Consider the following 17,129-nt stretch of genomic DNA (forward strand, 5'->3'; position numbering starts at 1 on the left):
TACCTAGAGTTACTTTTTAACTCCCTAGACTGGGTTGAATTAACACTATATCGAGTTACATTAACACTATATCAGAGTTACTTTTTAACTCCCTAGACTGGGTTGAATTAACACTATATCGAGTTACATTAACACTATATCAGAGTTCCTTTTTAACTCCCTAAACTGTGTTAAATTAACACTATATCGAGTTACATTAACACTATATCAGAGTTCCTTTTTAACTCCCTAAACTGTGTTAAATTAACACTATATCGAGTTACATTAACACTATATCAGAGTTCCTTTTTAACTCTCTAAACTGGGTTAAATTAACACTATCGATTTACATTATATCAAAGCTCCTTTTTAACTTCCTAAATTGGGTTAAATTGACACTACATAGTTAAAAAAATACAACAATACAACCATTAAAATGACAATTCCAAGAAAAATGCATTTTCAAAAACACAATTTATTTTAACTTTTCCCCCAATGCAGTCAGTTAAAACATGAGGGTATAATGTACAAACCTCCATCTGCTTACCATTTATTTTAAGAACTTTCCCCCAATGCAGTCAGTTAAAACATAATAAACGAGGGTATAATGTACAAACTTTCATCTGCTTTACCATATGAGCTTTGAATATCAAATGGTTTGTGACATTTGAGTTCAGTCATTTTCATGACACACCTCTCTTCAGTTGGTAAAACTTTGAAGGCATGGTGGTGTTCAACAAACATCTCTGTAAATAGCTTTTTTGTCAAAAAATAAACGTCATCTTCAACCAGAAGTACATCATCTATTTGACAAAAGACTGGCATGTCTTCCTCCATGGAACTGCAAACAACAAGTCCACCTTTGTACTCAACACCATCGACTTTAACCCAACTTTAAAAAGAAAAAGAAATACACAGAATGAACGAACAATTGAAGTCCAGTAACATAAAATCAATCGGTGTTTATTAATCACAAGACTATTGAACTGTAATTGCTTATAACAAATTCTATTGAACAAAACTCACTTGGTGCCTCATCAAGTTCACTTCCTGGAGACTCTGCGGCCTGCAGCATTCGGCGCAGCTCAGGTGTTGGGGTGAGCCGCTTGGCCTCTTTGATGACGTTATCTCTGAAGAACGGATCCCATTTCTGGAGCAGCAGGTTGGAAACCTCCTCTTCAAACAGGAGTGTGAAGTCTTGATTCATCTATAAGAAAGCAAATGTACTACTACCACATTCAGCACATTTCAAGGCATTCTAAAAATCCCATTTCATACTTACCAATCCCTTTGTATCCAGGAATCTTGGGAAGATGGAGAAGATATCTTGAGTTTTGTCTGAGTCGTGGATGAGTTTTTGGCGATTCTGAAAGGTCTCTCTCATCTTCAGAAAAATTACGGAACTGTCTGTTGTATGGTTGAGCAAGGAGATGGCTTCCTGGTATGCATCCCCATCAAGCTGCTGGTCAACAACAATGGACCTGCGCACATTTGGGCCTCCTGAAAAAAAGCACACAATTCTTTCAAGAAAAAAAACAAGAAACACCCTAGATGAAGTTGTAAGAAAGAAAGAAAAATGAGGGGTACTTAGAGAAAGAAAGACAGTTGCGTAGAGAGAGAGAGAGAGAGAGAGAGATAGATAGAGAGAGAGAGATAGATAGAGAGAGAGAGAGAGATAGAGAGAGAGAGAGAGAGATAGATAGAGAGAGAGAGAGATAGAGAGAGAGAGAGAGAGAGATAGAGAGATAGAGAGATAGAGAGAGAGAGAGAGAGAGAGAGAGAGAGAGAGAGAGAGAGAGAGAGAGAGAGAGAGATAGATAGATAGATAGATGATAGATAGATAGATAGATAGATAGATAGATAGATAGATAGATAGATAGATAGATAGATAGATAGATAGATAGATAGATAGATAGATAGATAGATAGATAGATAGATAGATAGATAGATAGATAGATAGATAGATAGATAGATAGATAGATAGATAGATAGATAGATAGATAGATAGATAGACTGACCTCCTCCTGGGGAAAAGCCAGTGGGGCTACTTGTAGATGCATGTCCTCTTCGAATCTTTCTCTGAATCGTTTTCAGACGCCAAGAAATGTATCCGGTGCTGCTTGCAGCATCATAGAAATGTTCCTAAAATGGAAATACATTCAAAATTAATGTGATGTCAACCTCATAAGCTACTGTGAAATTTCAGAATCTAAATGTTACTGTAATGTAGACAAAACATGAAAATTATGTAAACAGAGAGTACAATAATAATGACTATACATAGCCTTTCTTGGAGTATGGGTCTTTGAGGGACGGGAACACTGTCACTATCCCAAGAGCGTACTCTTCTCGAACAGCTTTGCTGGGGAGTTGCCTGAGAAAAGATCAAATTAGCATTAATACAAGGGCCAAGTAGTTAACTTGTTAATAAAAAAAGGATAGTACAGACAAATAGAACACACATACCCGTGTTTATCAATCATGTGTGCCACTATTATATTGACCAACTTTCTTCTGGTAGCATCTGTTAGAGTTTTTGTTGTGTGATACTCTTGGAGGACCTTTTCACCACCTGAGCTGGTACCAAGGACATCTTCAATCAACTTTGAAAAAGAAGCAAAAAAACAAATGTGATAAACTGCCTTTCTAGAGTTTAAGGATGACAAATGTTGATTTTAAGAAACCTGTGAGTACTTAGCACAACCTTTCTAGCAGATGCTGCAGTAAGTGGGCCCTCAAGTCTTGGTTTCTTCCTAGGAACCTCATCTAGGAGTATAGTTGATGTACTTGCACATGAACTGAAGCTTGAATCAGAATAATCGGATGGAGAGGACAAGGAGCAATCGGAAAATTCTAAAAAAAAAAAAAAAAAAAAAAATAGAAGGGGGGTGGGGTGTTTATTTGCAGTATACAAAAAGTCATAGAAGATTTTTGATCTAACCAAGCCAACGGCACACCATAGACTCAACTCATTTAATCAATTGATTCTCAGTCTTGATAGGCAATTCAGAAATATTTTCAGAAATTGTTTTAAAGGCATGAATTAGATTAATCAAAAATACATTTGGTATTCATATTGGATTTATGTCAGTTAAAATGACATTTAAACCATTTAATAAAAGTCAGGCTGAATGTCCCTGTTGTGTAACCACAAAGAATGATATTGAATATTTGATCCACCTTTAAGTGTATTAAATGACTTAATTCTGAAAACATTAAATTGAAATTGTTTACTGTATTTCTGTACTTATAAATTTGCATTAGTGTTTTACACATTGCATTATGTAATTTACCCCTTTACATTTCTCACCGTCATTTGAGAAAACTGATAGAGTCACATTGCCTTGGCTGACAAGGTCACTGAAAATGTCCTCATCAACTTCTGTCCCTGTTGCATCTTTGTACACTAATTTTGCGTCAGGTGGCAGGCAAAATCTCTCGATGACTGGAAAAGACAAGATACATCTGAGTGGACCTTTAAGATAGCACTGATCTTGCCTCATTTCACATTCAATAATTTAATCCACCACTGTAAACAAATTCAGAGATAATCCCCTGCATAAAATACATTCCCTTTTCAGTCCAAATCTTAAAAGAAAGGGGCGTTGTTCTGCCCTTTATATCAAACCAAGCATAAGTAAAACAAAAACAAACCTTTGTCATGGAACTGCACAAAATCAAAACATCCATCAACCTCATCCAACTTCACATACTTCTGCTGTTGGCAATACCGAACCTGGATCAACATTTTTCTGAGACATGCAACAACAAACAAATGTCAGTAAACACTTAACATGCAAGAAATAATTATTTAACACTCACATAAACGTTGTGTATCATGCAAGAAATTGTTTCATTATTAATTTCACTGCATGTCTAAGATTAAACACATTCAGCAGCTGCTGGGAGGCTGTTAAAACATGCCACAGCAGGCCCAGTGGAAACGCTCTCATTGATGAACGTGGCAGCGACTAGCTGTAGTGACTGCAGCACATGCTACCGTAATTAACATTTACATTTGAGGCAAAACTGATTTATTAAAACATTCCCCTCTGTTAAAAGCTGGTTTTCAGCGACCAAACAAACACAACACAGCACCAGTAAAGTTGACCCTTTTTAGTCTGACTGCCCACTACATTACCTACATTACCCATTAATCAGAGTTATTAACCACACCTGTATGATCAGAGCCTCGGACACTCGTCTTGGTGCAGTGGCACAGGGAGTCTGCCACACAGGCACCCAACTGCAATTGTTTAGGCTAATTATTTCACTCTAGCCGTGGCTCCTACGCAAAGTGCGGGGTTTATTGCATGAATTAACTCCTCACTTCGTGTTGGAGCCAAAGTTCATCCGGTCGGGGCTTATTTCTCCATAACAACCTCTGAACTGTTTATCCCTTACTTATTCTAGAGGGTTATGGTTAGGATTAGGGTTAAGGTTAGATTAATGGACGCAGAAATTAACAAGTGTATGGTCGGAGAAATGGGAAGAGGGAGTATTGGGCAGTCGGACTGATGCCATCCACCCGCCATGAACTTCAAGTTAGCTTGTTAACATGTGCTAACGTTAGCCCCAAACTATATTCGACAGTTAAATATGAAGCCTTGTTTATACAACCTCTCAAGCACGCGTGAGACTTGGTAAAATGCAAAGGATAACATAGGAAACCGTTTTTTTATTAATGTTTATTTTTTAGCAAGTGGTAACGTTAGTGGTGAAGTTAACATTGCATTAAAAAAAAAATCCAAACGTTCGCTGTCCAGTGCCAACCACAAAAAATGCTTAGCAAAGTTACATAAATATTCTCAGCAGATGTTTAATTCAATGTTATTGTTCCTACAAGTTTGATTTTGTAGCTTACCTCTCGTGTAAAAGTCCAACTCCGCATCCATTCCTGATTCCAGCAGCGAAATAAACGACGGTTGACCACGCCACGCACAGGAGACTATTGATTGATGCACGGGTTCACCCTGCTGAAAGCCCAGGGGCATAACACATGGGGTTACCTGGACTGAAGCCCAGGGGCCTATCAAGCAAGTTAACTCGGCCGAGATGCACTTTACATCTCTACAGAGTTGATTTGCTTAGGTTGGAATAACTCTGTTAAATAACTCCAACACTGAACACCATTTTAATCAGAATGTGTTAAAATGACACTTTGAGAGTTGAAATCAACTCTGACATGTTTAACCCTGAAATTTCAACACTCCAGATTTTGCTGTGCAGAGTGACGGGAGCGGCACAATTCAGAAAAAGTGCTCAGCTCGCCGAGAAAATGCGATTTAAGCAATAAAATTAAAAATGCTTATTAAACATAAACCAAACGTTGGAGGTGGTCATTTCTTCATGCGCAGTGAATAACTCGGCACTCTAAAGCACCCGAGAGCGTTTTTTTCGATGCCAACCTAACCAGAGTGACGGGAGCGGCACAATTCAGAAAAAGCGCTCAGCTCGCCGAGAAAATGCGATTTAAGCAATAAAATTAAAAATGCTTATAAAACATAAACCAAACGTTGGAGGTGGTCATTTCTTAATGCGCAGTAATAAACTCGGCACTCTAAAGCACCCGAGAGCGTTTTTTTCGATGCCAACCTAACCAGAGTGACGGGAGCGGCACAATTCAGAAAAAGTGCTCAGCTCGCCGAGAAAATGCGATTTAAGCAATAAAATTAAAAATGCTTATAAAACATAAACCAAACGTTGGAGGTGGTCATTTCTTAATGCGCAGTAATAAACTCGGCACTCTAAAGTACCCGAGAGCGTTTTTTTCGATGCCAACCTAACCAGAGTGACGGGAGCGGCACAATTCAGAAAAAGTGCTCAGCTCGCCGAGAAAATGCGATTTAAGCAATAAAATTAAAAATGCTTATAAAACATAAACCAAACGTTGGAGGTGGTCATTTCTTAATGCGCAGTAATAAACTCGGCACTCTAAAGCACCCGTGAGCGTTTTTTTCGATGCCAACCTAACCAGAGTGACGGGAGCGGCACAATTCAGAAAAAGTGCTCAGCTCGCCGAGAAAATGCGGTTTAAGCAATAAAATTAAAAATGCTTATAAAACATAAACCAAACGTTGGAGGTGGTCATTTCTCCATGCGCAGTGATAAAGTCGGCACTCTAAAGCACCCGAGAGCGTTTTTTTCGATGCCAACCTAACCAGAGTGACGGGAGCGGCACAATTCAGAAAAAGTGCTCAGCTCGCCGAGAAAATGCGATTTAAGCAATAAAATTAAAAATGCTTATTAAACATAAACCAAACGTTGGAGGTGGTCATTTCTTCATGCGCAGTGATAAACTCGGCACTCTAAAGCACCCGAGAGCGTTTTTTTCGATGCCAACCTAACCAGAGTGACGGGAGCGGCACAATTCAGAAAAAGTGCTCAGCTCGCCGAGAAAATGCGATTTAAGCAATACAATTAAAAATGCTTATAAAACATAAACCAAACGTTGGAGGTGGTCATTTCTTAATGCGCAGTAATAAACTCGGCACTCTAAAGCACCCGAGAGCGTTTTTTTCGATGCCAACCTAACCAGAGTGACGGGAGCGGCACAATTCAGAAAAAGTGCTCAGCTCGCCGAGAAAATGCGATTTAAGCAATAAAATTAAAAATGCTTATTAAACATAAACCAAACGTTGGAGGTGGTCATTTCTTCATGCGCAGTGATAAACTCGGCACTCTAAAGCACCCGAGAGCGTTTTTTTCGATGCCAACCTAACCAGAGTGACGGGAGCGGCACAATTCAGAAAAAGTGCTCAGCTCGCCGAGAAAATGCAATTTAAGCAATAAAATTAAAAATGCTTATAAAACATAAACCAAACGTTGGAGGTGGTCATTTCTTAATGCGCAGTAATAAACTCGGCACTCTAAAGCACCCGAGAGCGTTTTTTTCGATGCCAACCTAACCAGAGTGACGGGAGCGGCACAATTCAGAAAAAGTGCTCAGCTCGCCGAGAAAATGCGATTTAAGCAATAAAATTAAAAATGCTTATTAAACATAAACCAAACGTTGGAGGTGGTCATTTCTTCATGCGCAGTGAATAACTCGGCACCCTAAAGCACCCGAAAGCGTTTTTTTCGATGCCAACCTAACCAGAGTGACGGGAGCGGCACAATTCAGAAAAAGCGCTCAGCTCGCCGAGAAAATGCGATTTAAGCAATAAAATTAAAAATGCTTATAAAACATAAACCAAACGTTGGAGGTGGTCATTTCTTAATGCGCAGTAATAAACTCGGCACTCTAAAGCACCCGAGAGCGTTTTTTTCGATGCCAACCTAACCAGAGTGACGGGAGCGGCACAATTCAGAAAAAGTGCTCAGCTCGCCGAGAAAATGCGATTTAAGCAATAAAATTAAAAATGCTTATTAAACATAAACCAAACGTTGGAGGTGGTCATTTCTTCATGCGCAGTGAATAACTCGGCACTCTAAAGCACCCGAGAGCGTTTTTTTCGATGCCAACCTAACCAGAGTGACGGGAGCGGCACAATTCAGAAAAAGCGCTCAGCTCGCCGAGAAAATGCGATTTAAGCAATAAAATAAAAAATGCTTATAAAACATAAACCAAACGTTGGAGGTGGTCATTTCTTAATGCGCAGTAATAAACTCGGCACTCTAAAGCACCCGAGAGCGTTTTTTTCGATGCCAACCTAACCAGAGTGACGGGAGCGGCACAATTCAGAAAAAGTGCTCAGCTCGCCGAGAAAATGCGATTTAAGCAATAAAATTAAAAATGCTTATAAAACATAAACCAAACGTTGGAGGTGGTCATTTCTTAATGCGCAGTAATAAACTCGGCACTCTAAAGTACCCGAGAGCGTTTTTTTCGATGCCAACCTAACCAGAGTGACGGGAGCGGCACAATTCAGAAAAAGTGCTCAGCTCGCCGAGAAAATGCGATTTAAGCAATAAAATTAAAAATGCTTATTAAACATAAACCAAACGTTGGAGGTGGTCATTTCTTCATGCGCAGTGAATAACTCGGCACTCTAAAGCACCCGATAGCGTTTTTTTCGATGCCAACCTAACCAGAGTGACGGGAGCGGCACAATTCAGAAAAAGTGCTCAGCTCGCCGAGAAAATGCGATTTAAGCAATAAAATTAAAAATGCTTATAAAACATAAACCAAACGTTGGAGGTGGTCATTTCTTAATGCGCAGTAATAAACTCGGCACTCTAAAGCACCCGAGAGCGTTTTTTTCGATGCCAACCTAACCAGAGTGACGGGAGCGGCACAATTCAGAAAAAGTGCTCAGCTCGCCGAGAAAATGCGATTTAAGCAATAAAATTAAAAATGCTTATAAAACATAAACCAAACGTTGGAGGTGGTCATTTCTTAATGCGCAGTAATAAACTCGGCACTCTAAAGCACCCGAGAGCGTTTTTTTCGATGCCAACCTAACCAGAGTGACGGGAGCGGCACAATTCAGAAAAATCGCTCAGCTCGCCGAGAAAATGCGATTTAAGCAATAAAATTAAAAATGCTTATAAAACATAAACCAAACGTTGGAGGTGGTCATTTCTTCATGCGCAGTGATAAACTCGGCACTCTAAAGCACCCGAGAGCGTTTTTTTCGATGCCAACCTAACCAGAGTGACGGGAGCGGCACAATTCAGAAAAAGTGCTCAGCTCGCCGAGAAAATGCGATTTAAGCAATAAAATTAAAAATGCTTATAAAACATAAACCAAACGTTGGAGGTGGTCATTTCTTCATGCGCAGTGATAAACTCGGCACTCTAAAGCACCCGAGAGCGTTTTTTTCGATGCCAACCTAACCAGAGTGACGGGAGCGGCACAATTCAGAAAAAGTGCTCAGCTCGCCGAGAAAATGCAATTCAAGCAATAAAATTAAAAATGCTTATTAAACATAAACCAAACGTTGGAGGTGGTCATTTCTTCATGCGCAGTGAATAACTCGGCACTCTAAAGCACCCGAGAGCGTTTTTTTCGATGCCAAGCTAACCAGAGTGACGGGAGCGGCACAATTCAGAAAAAGTGCTCAGCTCGCCGAGAAAATGCGATTTAAGCAATAAAATTAAAAATGCTTATAAAACATAAACCAAACGTTGGAGGTGGTCATTTCTTAATGCGCAGTAATAAACTCGGCACTCTAAAGCACCCGAGAGCGTTTTTTTCGATGCCAACCTAACCAGAGTGACGGGAGCGGCACAATTCAGAAAAAGTGCTCAGCTCGCCGAGAAAATGCGATTTAAGCAATAAAATTAAAAATGCTTATAAAACATAAACCAAACGTTGGAGGTGGTCATTTCTTAATGCGCAGTAATAAACTCGGCACTCTAAAGCACCCGAGAGCGTTTTTTTCGATGCCAACCTAACCAGAGTGACGGGAGCGGCACAATTCAGAAAAAGTGCTCAGCTCGCCGAGAAAATGCGATTTAAGCAATAAAATTAAAAATGCTTATAAAACATAAACCAAACGTTGGAGGTGGTCATTTCTTAATGCGCAGTAATAAACTCGGCACTCTAAAGCACCCGAGAGCGTTTTTTTCGATGCCAACCTAACCAGAGTGACGGGAGCGGCACAATTCAGAAAAAGTGCTCAGCTCGCCGAGAAAATGCGATTTAAGCAATAAAATTAAAAATGCTTTTTAAACATAAACCAAACGTTGGAGGTGGTCATTTCTTCATGCGCAGTGAATAACTCGGCACTCTAAAGCACCCGAGAGCGTTTTTTTCGATGCCAACCTAACCAGAGTGACGGGAGCGGCACAATTCAGAAAAAGCGCTCAGCTCGCCGAGAAAATGCGATTTAAGCAATAAAATTAAAAATGCTTATAAAACATAAACCAAACGTTGGAAGCGGTCATTTCTTCATGCGCAGTGATAAACTCGGCACTCTAAAGCACCCGAGAGCGTTTTTTTCGATGCCAACCTAACCAGAGTTACGGGAGCGGCACAATTCAGAAAAAGCGCTCAGCTCGCCGAGAAAATGCGATTTAAGCAATAAAATTAAAAATGCTTATAAAACATAAACCAAACGTTGGAGGTGGTCATTTCTTCATGCGCAGTGATAAACTCGGCACTCTAAAGCACCCGAGAGCGTTTTTTTCGATGCCAACCTAACCAGAGTGACGGGAGCGGCACAATTCAGAAAAAGCGCTCAGCTCGCCGAGAAAATGCGATTTAAGCAATAAAATTAAAAATGCTTATAAAACATAAACCAAACGTTGGAGGTGGTCATTTCTTAATGCGCAGTAATAAACTCGGCACTCTAAAGCACCCGAGAGCGTTTTTTTCGATGCCAACCTAACCAGAGTGACGGGAGCGGCACAATTCAGAAAAAGTGCTCAGCTCGCCGAGAAAATGCGATTTAAGCAATAAAATTAAAAATGCTTATAAAACATAAACCAAACGTTGGAGGTGGTCATTTCTCAATGCGCAGTAATAAACTCGGCACTCTAAAGCACCCGAGAGCGTTTTTTTCGATGCCAACTTAACCAGAGTGACGGGAGCGGCACAATTCAGAAAAAGTGCTCAGCTCGCCGAGAAAATGCGATTTAAGCAATAAAATTAAAAATGCTTATAAAACATAAACCAAACGTTGGAGGTGGTCATTTCTTAATGCGCAGTAATAAACTCGGCACTCTAAAGCACCCGAGAGCGTTTTTTTCGATGCCAACCTAACCAGAGTGACGGGAGCGGCACAATTCAGAAAAAGCGCTCAGCTCGCCGAGAAAATGCGATTTAAGCAATAAAATTAAAAATGCTTATAAAACATAAACCAAACGTTGGAGGTGGTCATTTCCTAATGCGCAGTAATAAACTCGGCACTCTAAAGCACCCGAGAGCGTTTTTTTCGATGCCAACCTAACCAGAGTGACGGGAGCGGCACAATTCAGAAAAAGTGCTCAGCTCGCTGAGAAAATGCGATTTAAGCAATAAAATTAAAAATGCTTATTAAACATAAACCAAACGTTGGAGGTGGTCATTTCTTCATGCGCAGTGAATAACTCGGCACTCTAAAGCACCCGAGAGCGTTTTTTTCGATGCCAACCTAACCAGAGTGACGGGAGCGGCACAATTCAGAAAAAGCGCTCAGCTCGCCGAGAAAATGCGATTTAAGCAATAAAACCAAACGTTGGAGGTGGTCATTTCTTAATGCGCAGTAATAAACTCGGCACTCTAAAGCACCCGAGAGCGTTTTTTTCGATGCCAACCTAACCAGAGTGACGGGAGCGGCACAATTCAGAAAAAGTGCTCAGCTCGCCGAGAAAATGCGATTTAAGCAATAAAATTAAAAATGCTTATTAAACATAAACTAAACGTTGGAGGTGGTCATTTCTTCATGCGCAGTGAATAACTCGGCACTCTAAAGCACCCGAGAGCGTTTTTTTCGATGCCAACCTAACCAGAGTGACGGGAGCGGCACAATTCAGAAAAAGCGCTCAGCTCGCCGAGAAAATGCGATTTAAGCAATAAAATTAAAAATGCTTATAAAACATAAACCAAACGTTGGAGGTGGTCATTTCTTAATGCGCAGTAATAAACTCGGCACTCTAAAGCACCCGAGAGCGTTTTTTTCGATGCCAACCTAACCAGAGTGACGGGAGCGGCACAATTCAGAAAAAGTGCTCAGCTCGCCGAGAAAATGCGATTTAAGCAATAAAATTAAAAATGCTTATAAAACATAAACCAAACGTTGGAGGTGGTAATTTCTTAATGCGCAGTAATAAACTCGGCACTCTAAAGCACCCGAGAGCGTTTTTTTCGATGCCAACCTAACCAGAGTGACGGGAGCGGCACAATTCAGAAAAAGTGCTCAGCTCGCCGAGAAAATGCGATTTAAGCAATAAAATTAAAAATGCTTATTAAACATAAACCAAACGTTGGAGGTGGTCATTTCTTCATGCGCAGTGAATAGCTCGGCACTCTAAAGCACCCGATAGTGTTTTTTTCGATGCCAACCTAACCAGAGTGACGGGAGCGGCACAATTCAGAAAAAGTGCTCAGCTCGCCGAGAAAATGCGATTTAAGCAATAAAATTAAAAATGCTTATAAAACATAAACCAAACGTTGGAGGTGGTCATTTCTTAATGCGCAGTAATAAACTCGGCACTCTAAAGCACCCGAGAGCGTTTTTTTCGATGCCAACCTAACCAGAGTGACGGGAGCGGCACAATTCAGAAAAAGTGCTCAGCTCGCCGAGAAAATGCGATTTAAGCAATAAAATTAAAAATGCTTATAAAACATAAACCAAACGTTGGAGGTGGTCATTTCTTAATGCGCAGTAATAAACTCGGCACTCTAAAGCACCCGAGAGCGTTTTTTTCGATGCCAACCTAACCAGAGTGACGGGAGCGGCACAATTCAGAAAAAGTGCTCAGCTCGCCGAGAAAATGCGATTTAAGCAATAAAATTAAAAATGCTTATTAAACATAAACCAAACGTTGGAGGTGGTCATTTCTTCATGCGCAGTGAATAACTCGGCACTCTAAAGCACCAGAGAGCGTTTTTTTCGATGCCAACCTAACCAGAGTGACGGGAGCGGCACAATTCAGAAAAAGCGCTCAGCTCGCCGAGAAAATGCGATTTAAGCAATAAAACCAAACGTTGGAGGTGGTCATTTCTTAATGCGCAGTAATAAACTCGGCACTCTAAAGCACCCGAGAGCGTTTTTTTCGATGCCAACCTAACCAGAGTGACGGGAGCGGCACAATTCAGAAAAAGTGCTCAGCTCGCCGAGAAAATGCGATTTAAGCAATAAAATTAAAAATGCTTATTAAACATAAACCAAACGTTGGAGGTGGTCATTTCTTCATGCGCAGTGAATAACTCGGCACTCTAAAGCACCCGAGAGCGTTTTTTTCGATGCCAACCTAACCAGAGTGACGGGAGCGGCACAATTCAGAAAAAGCGCTCAGCTCGCCGAGAAAATGCGATTTAAGCAATAAAACCAAACGTTGGAGGTGGTCATTTCTTAATGCGCAGTAATAAACTCGGCACTCTAAAGCACCCGAGAGCGTTTTTTTCGATGCCAACCTAACCAGAGTGACGGGAGCGGCACAATTCAGAAAAAGTGCTCAGCTCGCCGAGAAAATGCGATTTAAGCAATAAAATTAAAAATGCTTATTAAACATAAACCAAACGTTGGAGGTGGTCATTTCTTCATGCGCAGTGAATAACTCGGCACTCTAAAGCACCCGAGAGCGTTTTTTTCGATGCCAACCTAACCAGAGTGACGGGAGCGGCACAATTCAGAAAAAGCGCTCAGCTCGCCGAGAAAATGCGATTTAAGCAATAAAATTAAAAATGCTTATAAAACATAAACCAAACGTTGGAGGTGGTCATTTCTTAATGCGCAGTAATAAACTCGGCACTCTAAAGCACCCGAGAGCGTTTTTTTCGATGCCAACCTAACCAGAGTGACGGGAGCGGCACAATTCAGAAAAAGTGCTCAGCTCGCCGAGAAAATGCGATTTAAGCAATAAAATTAAAAATGCTTATAAAACATAAACCAAACGTTGGAGGTGGTAATTTCTTAATGCGCAGTAATAAACTCGGCACTCTAAAGCACCCGAGAGCGTTTTTTTCGATGCCAACCTAACCAGAGTGACGGGAGCGGCACAATTCAGAAAAAGTGCTCAGCTCGCCGAGAAAATGCGATTTAAGCAATAAAATTTAAAATGCTTATTAAACATAAACCAAACGTTGGAGGTGGTCATTTCTTCATGCGCAGTGAATAGCTCGGCACTCTAAAGCACCCGATAGCGTTTTTTTCGATGCCAACCTAACCAGAGTGACGGGAGCGGCACAATTCAGAAAAAGTGCTCAGCTCGCCGAGAAAATGCGATTTAAGCAATAAAATTAAAAATGCTTATAAAACATAAACCAAACGTTGGAGGTGGTCATTTCTTAATGCGCAGTAATAAACTCGGCACTCTAAAGCACCCGAGAGCGTTTTTTTCGATGCCAACCTAACCAGAGTGACGGGAGCGGCACAATTCAGAAAAAGTGCTCAGCTCGCCGAGAAAATGCGATTTAAGCAATAAAATTAAAAATGCTTATAAAACATAAACCAAACGTTGGAGGTGGTCATTTCTTAATGCGCAGTAATAAACTCGGCACTCTAAAGCACCCGAGAGCGTTTTTTTCGATGCCAACCTAACCAGAGTGACGGGAGCGGCACAATTCAGAAAAAGTGCTCAGCTCGCCGAGAAAATGCGATTTAAGCAATAAAATTAAAAATGCTTATTAAACATAAACCAAACGTTGGAGGTGGTCATTTCTTCATGCGCAGTGAATAACTCGGCACTCTAAAGCACCCGAGAGTGTTTTTTTCGATGCCAACCTAACCAGAGTGACGGGAGCGGCACAATTCAGAAAAAGCGCTCAGCTCGCCGAGAAAATGCGATTTAAGCAATAAAATTAAAAATGCTTATAAAACATAAACCAAACGTTGGAGGTGGTCATTTCTTAATGCGCAGTAATAAACTCGGCACTCTAAAGCACCCGAGAGCGTTTTTTTCGATGCCAACCTAACCAGAGTGACGGGAGCGGCACAATTCAGAAAAAGTGCTCAGCTCGCCGAGAAAATGCGATTTAAGCAATAAAATTAAAAATGCTTATAAAACATAAACCAAATGTTGGAGGTGGTCATTTCTTAATGCGCAGTAATAAACTCGGCACTCTAAAGCACCCGAGAGCGTTTTTTTCGATGCCAACCTAACCAGAGTGACGGGAGCGGCACAATTCAGAAAAAGCGCTCAGCTCGCCGAGAAAATGCGATTTAAGCAATAAAATTAAAAATGCTTATAAAACATAAACCAAACGTTGGAGGTGGTCATTTCTTCATGCGCAGTGATAAACTCGGCACTCTAAAGCACCCGAGAGCGTTTTTTTCGATGCCAACCTAACCAGAGTGACGGGAGCGGCACAATTCAGAAAAAGTGCTCAGCTCGCCGAGAAAATGCGATTTAAGCAATAAAATTAAAAATGCTTATAAAACATAAACCAAACGTTGGAGGTGGTCATTTCTTCATGCGCAGTGATAAACTCGGCACTCTAAAGCACCCGAGAGCGTTTTTTTCGATGCCAACCTAACCAGAGTGACGGGAGCGGCACAATTCAGAAAAAGTGCTCAGCTCGCCGAGAAAATGCGATTCAAGCAATAAAATTAAAAATGCTTATTAAACATAAACCAAACGTTGGAGGTGGTCATTTCTTCATGCGCAGTGAATAACTCGGCACTCTAAAGCACCCGAGAGCGTTTTTTTCGATGCCAACCTAACCAGAGTGACGGGAGCGGCACAATTCAGAAAAAGTGCTCAGCTCGCCGAGAAAATGCGATTTAAGCAATAAAATTAAAAATGCTTATAAAACATAAACCAAACGTTGGAGGTGGTCATTTCTTAATGCGCAGTAATAAACTCGGCACTCTAAAGCACCCGAGAGCGTTTTTTTCGATGCCAACCTAACCAGAGTGACGGGAGCGGCACAAATCAGAAAAAGTGCTCAGCTCGCCGAGAAAATGCGATTTAAGCAATAAAATTAAAAATGCTTATAAAACATAAACCAAACGTTGGAGGTGGTCATTTCTTAATGCGCAGTAATAAACTCGGCACTCTAAAGCACCCGAGAGCGTTTTTTTCGATGCCAACCTAACCAGAGTGACGGGAGCGGCACAATTCAGAAAAAGTGCTCAGCTCGCCGAGAAAATGCGATTTAAGCAATAAAATTAAAAATGCTTATAAAACATAAACCAAACATTGGAGGTGGTCATTTCTTCATGCGCAGTGAATAACTCGGCACTCTAAAGCACCCGAGAGCGTTTTTTTCGATGCCAACCTAACCAGAGTGACGGGAGCGGCACAATTCAGAAAAAGCGCTTAGCTCGCCGAGAAAATGCGATTTAAGCAATAAAATTAAAAATGCTTATAAAACATAAACCAAACGTTGGAGGTGGTCATTTCTTCATGCGCAGTGATAAACTCGGCACTCTAAAGCACCCGAGAGCGTTTTTTTCGATGCCAACCTAACCAGAGTGACGGGAGCGGCACAATTCAGAAAAAGTGCTCAGCTCGCCGAGAAAATGCGATTTAAGCAATAAAATTAAAAATGCTTATAAAACATAAACCAAACGTTGGAGGTGGTCATTTCTTCATGCGCAGTGAATAACTCGGCACTCTAAAGCACCCGAGAGCGTTTTTTCGATGCCAACCTAACCAGAGTGACGGGAGCGGCACAATTCAGAAAAAGTGCTCAGCTCGCCGAGAAAATGCGATTTAAGCAATAAAATTAAAAATGCTTATAAAACATAAACCAAACGTTGGAGGTGGTCATTTCTTAATGCGCAGTAATAAACTCGGCACTCTAAAGCACCCGAGAGCGTTTTTTTCGATGCCAACCTAACCAGAGTGACGGGAGCGGCACAATTCAGAAAAAGTGCTCAGCTCGCCGAGAAAATGCGATTTAAGCAATAAAATTAAAAATGCTTATAAAACATAAACCAAACGTTGGAGGTGGTCATTTCTTAATGCGCAGTAATAAACTCGGCACTCTAGAGCACCCGAGAGCGTTTTTTTCGATGCCAACCTAACCAGAGTGACGGGAGCGGCACAATTCAGAAAAAGTGCTCAGCTCGCCGAGAAAATGCGATTTAAGCAATAAAATTAAAAATGCTTATAAAACATAAACCAAACGTTGGAAGTGGTCATTTCTTCATGCGCAGTGATAAACTCGGCACTCTAAAGCACCCGAGAGCGTTTTTTTCGATGCCAACCTAACCAGAGTTACGGGAGCGGCACAATTCAGAAAAAGCGCTCAGCTCGCCGAGAAAATGCGATTTAAGCAATAAAATTAAAAATGCTTATAAAACATAAACCAAACGTTGGAGGTGGTCATTTCTTCATGCGCAGTGATAAACTCGGCACTCTAAAGCACCCGAGAGCGTTTTTTTCGATGCCAACCTAACCAGAGTGACGGGAGCGGCACAATTCAGAAAAAGCGCTCAGCTCGCCGAGAAAATGCGATTTAAGCAATAAAATTAAAAATGCTTATAAAACATAAACCAAACGTTGGAGGTGGTCATTTCTTAATGCGCAGTAATAAACTCGGCACTCTAAAGCACCCGAGAGCGTTTTTTTCGATGCCAACCTAACCAGAGTGACGGGAGCGGCACAATTCAGAA

General features: G+C 41.0%; 1 protein-coding gene across 4 annotated transcripts; it reads right to left on the reverse strand.

Annotated features, from left to right (window-relative positions):
* Window positions 1-434: 434 nt before the first annotated feature.
* Window positions 435-5,175, reverse strand: LOC133150187 (uncharacterized). 4 transcript variants are annotated; one of them, XM_061272561.1, is made up of 10 exons: window positions 4,844-5,174; window positions 3,634-3,731; window positions 3,290-3,424; window positions 2,684-2,832; window positions 2,446-2,582; window positions 2,260-2,353; window positions 1,998-2,121; window positions 1,262-1,479; window positions 1,006-1,186; window positions 435-871 (listed from the first exon to the last, which is right to left on the reverse strand). In XM_061272561.1, exons 2-10 carry the CDS (start codon window positions 3,725-3,727, stop codon window positions 783-785), a joined length of 1,221 nt encoding a protein of 406 aa, XP_061128545.1. In that variant the 5' UTR covers window positions 3,728-3,731; window positions 4,844-5,174; the 3' UTR covers window positions 435-782. The 4 variants fall into 4 exon arrangements, with proteins under 4 accessions (XP_061128545.1, XP_061128543.1, XP_061128547.1 ...); XM_061272559.1 differs by lacking the exon at window positions 3,634-3,731 and having other exon boundaries at window positions 4,844-5,175; XM_061272563.1 differs by lacking the exon at window positions 3,290-3,424 and having other exon boundaries at window positions 4,844-5,175.
* Between the last annotated feature and the right edge of the window lie 11,954 nt (window positions 5,176-17,129).

This window comes from Syngnathus typhle, linkage group LG2 (assembly GCF_033458585.1).
Source record: "Syngnathus typhle isolate RoL2023-S1 ecotype Sweden linkage group LG2, RoL_Styp_1.0, whole genome shotgun sequence".
Lineage (NCBI taxonomy): Eukaryota > Metazoa > Chordata > Actinopteri > Syngnathiformes > Syngnathidae > Syngnathus > Syngnathus typhle.